The sequence below is a fragment of the Etheostoma spectabile genome, chromosome 9, assembly GCF_008692095.1.
Source record: "Etheostoma spectabile isolate EspeVRDwgs_2016 chromosome 9, UIUC_Espe_1.0, whole genome shotgun sequence".
In the NCBI taxonomy this organism is placed as follows: domain Eukaryota; kingdom Metazoa; phylum Chordata; class Actinopteri; order Perciformes; family Percidae; genus Etheostoma; species Etheostoma spectabile.
In genome coordinates, this window is record NC_045741.1 from 8,736,203 (window position 1) to 8,746,976 (window position 10,774).

General features: G+C 39.7%; 1 protein-coding gene across 1 annotated transcript; it reads right to left on the reverse strand.

Annotated features, from left to right (window-relative positions):
- Positions 1–233: 233 nt before the first annotated feature.
- LOC116695757 (thiamine transporter 1-like) lies at positions 234–9,833 on the reverse strand. The gene is made up of 5 exons (XM_032526211.1): positions 9,649–9,833; positions 6,086–6,836; positions 2,264–2,456; positions 1,234–1,375; positions 234–398 (listed from the first exon to the last, which is right to left on the reverse strand). The coding sequence occupies exons 1-5, from the start codon at positions 9,781–9,783 to the stop codon at positions 234–236; spliced, it is 1,386 nt and encodes a 461-aa protein (XP_032382102.1). The 5' UTR covers positions 9,784–9,833.
- Between the last annotated feature and the right edge of the window lie 941 nt (positions 9,834–10,774).

A 10,774-nucleotide genomic window follows, 5' to 3' on the forward strand; every position in this document is an offset into this window, starting at 1 on the left:
ATTGGTCCTTGACATTTGAATTGCACAAGCTGCCATTCCCTGATGGTCAGAACTGGTTCCAACCAGACCTTCCCTGCCTCCCTTCCCTTTCAGCTGTGTAGAAACAGGATGAGGATGCTTCTTTCCCAAAACTCTTTCATTTTCATATTCAGACGGTCCTGATCAACTGAAACATCTTCTAAGAATAAATACTTAAAAGACATTGTTGAGAGAAGCCTTTTTCAAATCTCACCCTATTTTGGGGAATTTCCACCACACACATGTGAGGCCTCTGGCAGGTTGCTGGCTCTCTCTGCCTGGTTGCCTCCAGCAGAACGCTTCATGTGGAGCGCAGTGTACACACCTCTGACTGTGAACAGCAAGGAAATGGCAACAAAGAACGAGGCGTAGATCAGGAACTGAAAAGAGATGAGAGGATTACTTGCACGGCGGATGATGACTTACAAATATATGAATTCATTCATCCAATTACTCTTTTTTTGTCTCTAGTGGTCTGTTTTCCTCTGTGTGTTCATTAAATGCCCTTTAAACAGCATCATTTGTTTTTATTCAAAGGCTTTTTGTATCAGTACTCTTTGGATTGCCTATGTCATTTATTTATTCAAATGCTGTTTCCTGTCTTTTGTTTTAATATTCTACAATTTCTAACTCATTGTAATAGCTCTTCGTAACCCCAGTGTTAAAATGTTCCTATAAGTCAACCTTTGGTCTCGCATTGCCGGACCTCCCTTCAAAGCGCTGAGGAGGAGGGTCTGGCTAGTCCAGTCAGCATTCCGAGATAGGAGAAAAACTCCCTCTGTTTATTGGCATTTTTTAAAATCAATCACAATCATCTTGGAAGGCGTTAAGGGATAGTCTGAGCAACGGTGCCTCTGCAAAATAGACTGGAGAAGGAACTTGTTTGGGTTGAACATGTGTATGTTCAAAAGTTGTTTTATTCGTGCAAGAGAAAACTCTGATTGGACAGATAGTCTAGCTAGCTGTCTGGATTTACCCTGCAGAGTTCTGAGGACCAGTTAACCATAGTCCTCAGAAATCCACCAGAGTTTTAAATGCAACACAAAGAAAGCGGGATGCGACGACTATCCGGCAGAAATTATGGAACTTTAAGGGGAATTTCCGGTGGCATTTGAACAATGCCACGTTGTCAATATAGACTACTAAATATTGTACTTACAATGTACATGGTCAAAAGAATTAGCTCAATCATGTGCGAGTAGCCTACTGCCGTACCTGTGAGGTGATGGTAAGCTGTAGAGACTTGGTGTTAATGACAATGGCGGTGAGGACACTCTGGAGGACTGTGCCCACAAAACTGTTGATGCCGAATACCAACGCATAGCGCTCCCTGTTCAGCGTCTTGGCTATCTGAAAACTGGAATATGCATACATGAGATGCTAAACAGGAAAATGAAAGTGGGCTAATGTGCTAAGATTAATTCAGTTATTACTTATATTATTGTCAAGGGTTTATATAAAGGACATACAACATAGGACAACAAAATGTGGAAACAATGATGAATCAGAATAGGATACATTTTGAAAACTATAATAAGGTGTCCATCCCACCTTAATTATAACAGGACTACAGCCATGGCAATGGATCTGTGATGCTGTACATGAGCTTTGTTCTAAAAAGTTAGGGGACCACCATAGTCATTAGGATATCATCTAAAACCATGAATGTCAGGACTAAATTTGGGAGAGGTGGAGAGATATTTCATTGGATAAGTAAAATCTTTATTAGGATTCTTCCTCAGTAGACAGGGATATGTTTCAAATTATATAGTAATCCATCCAAAAATTCTCCAGACATTTCACCTCAAAGTTATAATGAAAAAAATGTGATCACTAAAGTAATTTATCCTCTGGGGGACCATGACGGCGATCTATCCAACAGTTATAGTTATAAATATCAGACTGGACCGACGTGGTGGACCGACCAGCTTCAGAGTGACATTGCCATCCCTAGCTAAAAAGTATTTGACTAAAAGTTTTCATTTAGTCCCACACAGCATGGACAAGATAAACATGTCACAATAATACAAAATTAAAGAAAAACAACCCCGTAAAAAAGATGTAACAACATTAAATATGGTTAGAATAATTCTCAGCCCAAAAGGCACATCTAGACTTTAAAACAGAGAACATCTTGTGGGATCACACATTTAAACCCTACACAGTAGCTCCCTGCATGTGTTCACACTTATGCACGGCATTTCTGAATTGTTGTGCTGCTGACAAATCCATATTGCATTCTTACGTGCAGATGGTGGAGAGCTGCATATAGACTGTTTTGAAGATGAAGAAGCACGTGTAGCTGATCCAGATGTTGCCGGTCAGATCCATTAGGAATAAAGCCCCAGTGATCAGGAACGTGAAACTCCCCAGGACCAATTCCCCCCACACAGCCCACTCCAGAGACAAGTGTCCCACAGCAACAGTGGCTGCAGCTCCTAAAGGAGAACAACATCATGTGAGTCAGTGCATGGGGGAAATAAGGTGTAGCAAAACATGTGGTTGCAAAGAAAGACCTCAGAGACCGATGTACAAAAACTCTTTGGCTGATATCTAATGATTGGTCATATTCTTTGCTTAATGTAGGCACAGGAATAATCTATTGCAAGCAGATATCTCTATGTGTTAACGCAAACCCTAACCCAAAATAATAACCACAACAAAAGCATTATATAAGCGTATCCTGAACAACTAAAACACAAAAAAGAAGTTTTGTCATTTAATGTTGTGGTTTGCATCCTTTGTTTCCGCTTTAACAATATCAAAAAAAGAAAATGTAGTAAGGTTAGATAATGGTGTAAGGTAGAAGATAATGTTCCTCATATAGTTGTATTATATGTGTTATGTGTGTATGAAATGATATGTTGTGTGGAGACTGTCCTCCACCGAGAAATTGTTTTTACAAGTTGTTTGTACAATCAGCAATCATGACTCATATTTAGGTTTTTCAAGTCAAACAAACACAGGACTTCACCCTGGAGACTGTTTGTGTGTCGTTTAAAAAGAAAAGTAAGTGGCAATTTGTTCTTTTACTTACGGAACAAACAGAACTGTGTAACCGGAAGTGAAGGTAATGTGAAGTAATGTTCCAAATAGGTTAACCCTAACCCTATTGATTTAAACCCAAATCACAATCTTTTTTTCAACTTGAAGTAGTTTAGTTGCCAAAAAAGACCGTTATAGACCGTTTAGATGTGATGATGGAAAGCGCTCCTGCGGGTCGTATTTCTTGCCAACACTAGCGGCAAGAAAGGCTCCTATTGGTTGTAATTAAAGGCAGGAATAACCAACCTGAATAGTCATATGGTTTAAAAGGCGTGTTGGTTGTGTGCCATGTATCAAAAGCCCTTGTAATTTGTTTCACACAGCAATATATTGAGCAACTTTGTCTTTGTTATATCACAAATTCTCAGAATCCCTTTTAAAAGGGATATTCTATCATTAATACATGAAACTATGACAATGTTCAGTAGCAGGAAAACAATTGATAGTAGAATTCCTCTCCGATACTGATCCAACATTGAACTAGTTAAACTCTGAGCAGGTAACAATCATTTAGATTTTTCTTATTTCAACCACAGGGTGGCACAATGCAACCCTAATACATCCCAAGCTCCTCTCACCACATGTGAGCTGAGTGTAAATAGGAAAACCCTGAGTCCTCAGAGACAGGGATATATTCACCAAGAGCTCTTTATCCACTAGAATATAAAGAGATGCTTGATATAATTGCTTCACTTATTTAAATGTGTACATTTCCTTTGAGTCCTTGTCCATTCAGTCAATCAGTGCTAAGTCTTACATGGACACCACCCGGGCTTGGGTGTATAAGACATACTTAAACAACCCCCATGGCTCTGATTAGCAGAGTGCGGGTCAAATGGAGACCAAATAATTAGACCAGTTTCCACAGCAGTGACACAATTGGAGGCTTAGCGGAGTCAGCCATGCCAGCGGTACAGCTCCATGGAGAGGGATCAATAATGCAGTTGGGCTCTACAGCATTTTTAAACAGCAGGGGTGCATGCTCAATACCAAATTGTTACTCATATCTCATTTTGTTTCAATGAGTGCTACTTACTCTATATTCTTTTCATATGTGAATGCAAGATGCCCTTAAGAGATCTTAAAGTTAGGGGATCATTAATGTCATTAGGATGCATCCACTAGGAACCGAACCGAATCAGTACCATATCCCAAAGCAACCTATTACATGATTAGGATTTTTTAGTCTGGACCAAAGAAGTGGACAGACTGACTGACACGGCCATCCATAGAGCCTTGCCAAGCCCGGTAGTGTGGCTAAAAAAAATAAAGGTCAAAATCAATACCTATTCTGATTTTCACTCCCTTGGTTGAGGTTGGTTAGAGCTTCAAAAACACTGCATTCTATTTCCCATGATGCAACTTAAGCATCTTTTATACGACCTTGCCTCTAAATGCCAACCTCTTTTAAACTCTATGCCCCCAGACTGTGATGCAGGCTTTCTGTTCAAATGTCTTCGAGACCAACTTGTGTTAACCCATGTGACATCATTAGTTTCACTGTGACATTCTCACTTTCTTCCGTTTCGAAGGTTCAAACACAAGCTGCATGCAGGTCCCAGTGCGTATGAACCGTTTTGTAATTTGTGTGGCATAGATGAGGACAAATTTGTGACCTCACGCTGTGTTTGGCTTTACACGCTGATTAGATAACATCATACTGTATGTGTGTGGTATGTGGGGCAGAACAATTTGAATTTGCACGCCTTAGGCTCCAGTGTGTGGTCTGAATCTAAACGGAAATATATTCAGCAAGCTTCCTGCCAAATGAAATGAAAAACCTTGGACATCCCTGACCTAGGGAAGGAAATGTCCTGACAGGGACTATGCCCTAAATACATTATCCATTGGCATAAATATGTTTGAAGTGTAAATTATTTGTAATTACTGTTTGAGGCCATACAGTAGATACATAGATGGGCGAGTTGCCCTGTTATTACTCTCCTTGAAAATCATACTGTACAAAACAATATAACTAAACAAAACTTTGTTCTGCTTACACATTTGGTTTTATCTTAATCCTAATGAGCTACTAAAAAATGTTGTGTTCAAGCTCCAGGACATACAGCTATTAATAAGGTAAGAAAATAGTAAATGATGTTGTGCTTTTCTGCCATATTTTATCATCCTGGTAATCCATATTCATATTTCCCCTATCGGTTTCCACCACGTTTTTTCCTTAGGGATGTTTTCTAAGTGTGGAACAGAGGAGAATACAATAGGAATCTTTGGGGAAATATCAGACCCAGGGCCCTACAGCTTGACTGCATGTTGGGCAGAACCATTTATAAGTGAAAGGCATACAGCTGGATGTGGTTTACACAGAGTAATTGCCTTTGGCTTCTGGGAAATACAGGAATGTATCAGTACTATAATCAATAAAAGTGTACTGGCTGGATAGCAGCAGCTGCTATACCCATCTGGGATGAGAGCAAGCAATTAAATAGTCTAATTAATGCTGCTCCTATTGTCTGCTGTACTTTGGGGGTTGTGAAATACTGATAATAGAAAAGAGATTGTGTTTTCTTTCTGTCTGTTTATTCAATTATTTTCTGTAGCAGAATGTGCATAACAGCCATAAGCTTTGAAGAAAATGTTTGGACAAACAAAATCCACCTACAAGCACATCTAAAGCTCAATACATAAGACGTTATCTCTCAATTGCTCAATACGCACAGAAACCAAAGAGTAGAAACGACTATACTGAGAGTTATGTTCTGGGCTATTTCTTGGCAAGGAGCAGTAACTTCAAAGACTTGTAATCGCCGTCAGGTTTCCAGGCAACCAGTGGAGACTGTTACTAAGGGCCAAGCACCGAAAATGTTGGCGAAGGCCCTATTGAAACTGAAGGAATCGTCATTATGCGCAATCAAAAAACCCTGACATTCATAAAAGGTGCAAGGGCCTTTGGGCAGCTTTGATTATTAATTATTATGTTATTCAAATATTATAACTGATTCATTAAGCATAATCTTAATGTTCTAGCAGGTTAAAGTGGTGCTGACAATGGTGCATTAGTTACCTGACAATGTGCTGATGCTGTCTACCCCACCATTGTAGGCAGTGAAGTTGTGGGGCTGTATATGAATCCAGAGCAGCTGGACGTACTCTGTAACCTGGTAAAAGCCACATGTCCCTGTAGCTGACCATATGCAGAAGAAGAGCACAGCCACAGAGGAATAACATGTCTTACAGTCCAATGCAAGCCTTCTGAAAATCCTCCCAACACGATTGGCGGCCATCTTTACCCACATGAAAACGTAACGGCTTTCGGAGTCATCAGTGTCTTCACCTGAGCTTCCCTGTTGTGCAGAATCTGTTCCTCTAAGAAATAAACTAGTCTGAGGCCTGGGCAAGAAAAAGGAGGTCATCAGTGCTACCGAGACAGAGATGAGAGTTATAAAAGCTAAGCAATACAAAGACACCCCACCCACAGACACTAGCAGTTGACCCAGCAGAGCGCCCACTGCGTAGCCCAGCAGTATGGCCCCTTTGACATAACTGGTCACTTTTTGATAGTATCTGGTGTGCACCACACTGTAAATGTAGGAGAAATAGGCCACATCTGCTGCAGTGGCAATGCTGTAGCTGAAGAAGGCCCACTGAGCCGAGTGGACCCCCGAGCCAACTAGCACCAGCAGGAACGCGGTGACATAGCAGAGCCCCTGGAGGATGATTACAGGCTTGTACCTGAGGAAGTCTGTCACCAGGAGGACTGGGATGAGGAGAAACAGGCTGGAGTAAGTCCACACAGGATACACCTGTCTGGTCACCTGGATATAAAGGAAGGCAAATAGAGACCTAATTATCTTTTAGAAAAATGATTCCTAAATGCTGACTGCAAGAGTATCTGAGAAACACGATGGCAGCGGCACACCAGATGCAGTTTTATCTCTATTCACTGTCATTGAAAAATGACTTATGCATGTACACGATGTAACAGGAAGCAGCACGCGTGAGGCTCATAATGTGACAACTTGATACATTTTAATATTATGCAAACAAACACAATGGCTCCAGCTTGAAAGTCATGTCCCTTCAATCATAACTCTAAAATTTCTGTTCCCATTAAGTTGTTTTTGTGTTCCGCTTTGACTGAAATCATTTTCAAAGATGCTTTTAATGGCAGTGACACAATTTCAAAAATACAGGTCAAAATCAATGGTGAAGCTATACTGATTTTCATCTCCTGGTATGGCTCAAGCTCCAAAAACATTGCATTCTATTCCCCATGATGCAACTAAACAGCATCTTTTGTAAGAATTTGCCTCTAAATGCCTTTTACTTGAAGTGCTTGAAAATATATTATTTTCTGGTTATTTGCAATTTCAAATCTTAAGAATTAGCTGGAGGCATTGTTTTTTTTTTTTAATATTGAGGAACATGGCATATCAAAATTGGACCTTACCAAAAATGGTAACTAAATACTATAAACATTAAATAATCAGATATTTCTTCATCTTTCCCCAAAGTACAACTCCTAATTACTTTGGTGCCCCTTAATTTTCTTAGTGCTACCATGCAATCAAATATTCCTCTTGACCAGCACTTCCGTACCATTGTTTTTGGGCTAACTTCATTCAGTTTTGCCCTTAAAATAGTTACAAAAAAGTTAACTGAACATTTTTCACATTGTTTAAGAAAATGTGCGCTTTAGTAGAGATGCTTGAATTTGAGCAAAACACTTAAAATTAGTAGAGAAACTGGAGAAAAATACTAAGTTTGGAGATCAGTACAGGTCTAGCTAGCTAACAGCTACAGCTAAAGTCTGCACAGTGAAGACATTGTGTGTTGTGGTGAGGCCTAAACATGAAAACTGCGAAAGGTATTCATTCTGTAAAGAAACATAAGGCAGAAATCAATGTTGGTAAGTATTCAGTCTTAATGCACTGAAAACAGGAATGTATGTTGGTAGTAGTCTCTCCTGAAAATATACTTTGAGTACAATTACTTACTCTAGAATCAAATGTACTTGAAACAGGAAATTCAATTTATGGGGGTTTGTATTTTGTTCACAAACTTAGTACATTTCTACAACTTCATATGAAAAGCCACTCAGGACCACAAGCTGAAAAAGTTATTTGCATCATACCCGGTTGAGCATGAAATGAGTACACCTTGAGAGTACCTGCCATCATTTGCGTGAACAAAGTGCCTCGTGCATCACAATGTGATTGTCATTGCAGAGGTGTGAAGGACCCCCGTTTAGTTTCTTCTTGATGATACTGTAGAGGCTCCCCTGTTCTCCTCAGTCGCGTCCAAAAGCTTTGAATTCACTTGTGTAAACAGGAAAGCTCTGCTTATGTTAAGTCTTGTTTATGCTTACATCACTTTGCTCCAGCGGCACAATATTCTTCTTGATATGAAATGTTAAATGATCAACGAAACATGTGATTGCTTTACTTCAAACGGGTAGTCTTACCAACCTCGAGGATTTTACATATGTGCGCTTTGGGACAGAAGAATGATGGTAATAATGTTAATTAGTCAGTCAGTCCTTTTATTTGGTCCAGGAAAGGATAATATATATCAACGACTGATCAGATTGCTTTGACATTTTTCTTTTCAGTATATTCTTGGTCAGCATAGGGCAAATTATTGTCATGCCACGATTAGATCAGACTTTCCCCTTGACTTACATCTTACGGAATAATTGTAATTAATTGGAATGGTAACAGTAAAATTCAGTAATGATGCTGTGGGTATTCTAAATCCCCAGAGAATTAATGAGATACTTTTGGTAGCTCGATCTTTCCTTTACTGCCACACTCTAGACACAATTTACAATTTTAACCCTATTAATAATGAGGCTTATTATGATTCCCTTAATTCCAGCAAAGATCCATGAAAACGCCTCTGTGGGTTTTACAGTTTGCAGTGTGTTTTTTGTTTGGTTATGGAGCTGGTGCACACAATAACCAGTCACACTGTTCTGATCGTCAAACAAGCTGATTGGCTGACTGGAGACAGGTGTGGAACATAAAGGCATATATACGTAAATGTTATATTAAAAATTGTTAGTGAGTATTTTACGAAACAGGCAAGCATGTCTGCAAACGACCCCCATGACTACACAATTTACAACAACAGCCAAATCACCAGAGTTTGTTTGTGTTGTGGCACGTAATGAACACTGCAGCCATTAGAGGCTGATACTGGAGCTATTGCGCTTTTGGTATGTTGGAAGGATGAAAGAAAAGCCAAAAAAGCCAATGGCCAAAAATCTTTTTTCAAGGTTATTGGGCGGTGTTGTATAACACATCCTCTCCAATTAAAACTTACAGTTTACTAAAGGCTACTACCCCTAATCTGAATGCCACTGAAGTGATAAACAGAACAGTAATATGTCATAATGGCATTGATATTGGTGGTGATGGTGTATAAATATATTGAATTTTATGAGTATACATGAAATGAAGAGGCCTAAAAACCTAAACATCCATTATTGTGATTCATACTTTATATTTATGACATCATTTACATGAGTTACAGTATGTAAGTACAAAAACTGAACCAATGTAATAACCTAAGGCTTCCATCGTTGTACAGCAGTCACATATCTCATTTCATAGCTCAGTACCTCACCTGCTCAATGGTGAGATTCTTGTAAGTTCCCGTGAGAAACTCTGTCATGAAGGGCTCTATAGGCCTCATCATGGAGCAGAATCCATAGATGCAGAGCGGCACAGTGGGGCCCACCCAACCAGCATGGCAGGGCATATAATGGTCTGCCCAGCAAGGCCTGCTGCCACACTCCCCGCTCCAGCAAAAACCCATCGTTCCTCTTCGGCTCCCCCGGGACGTCTCGCTATGTCCGGCGAGAGCACAGTCTAATTTAGGCAGTTTAATCTGTTGAGATATGGAAGCCCCAGATAAGGCCAAGGTGAGACTGACTCTGAATACCGAGTCACCTGCTTTGCCATTGTTGTTTCTCTCCTCTGAAGTTTTCCTGGCTACAGCGAGACAGAAAAAAATGTGAGGCTGTGAGTGAGGATATATATTAAGATGAAATATGAGGTGGGGAGTCCCAGGGGCAACAGCAGGTTATAATAAATAATGTCTCCTCCTCTGTCTTTATACAAAACACCCTCATTCCTGCATAAATTGAGGGAGGGGTGGAAGTCAAGCAGAAGAATATGTATAAGTGTGTGTCTTAGTGCAGGTGTATGCACCACCATGCTGAACCACACACACACACACACACACAGCGTGGACATACTGTGTGCCTGTTAAGTATCTGACACTATTAGCCCGCAGAGTCCAAAACAAAACAATGTGAGTGATGCATGTAATGTTTCATGCATCATGTTTTAACCAAAGAAATAATAGATAAATAAATAAATAAATAAATAATCTATAAATAAAAAAGCTCAAATTTTACAAAATACCTAGTGCAGCTTCTTCAGGCTGCTAAAAAAAGGATCCTGTACTTCTACAAATATCACTCAGCTCTAAATTAAATACGGCCAAATGCAATTTGCAATGGTCAATTTTAGCTCATCTGATTAAATGATCTGAACATTCAACATTTTGTCTTTGTGACGGTAATAAATAACAAGTTCATAACTTTTAAGTCAGTTTTGGGGTTTGCAGGGTGGCTTGGCAGTGGATTCTTAATACTTAGAGAAAGAAATAAGCAAGGCAATCATTCCCCAAGATGAGAATTATTGTAGTCTGTAATTTAAAATATCCAACGGCGAAGCATGACTCA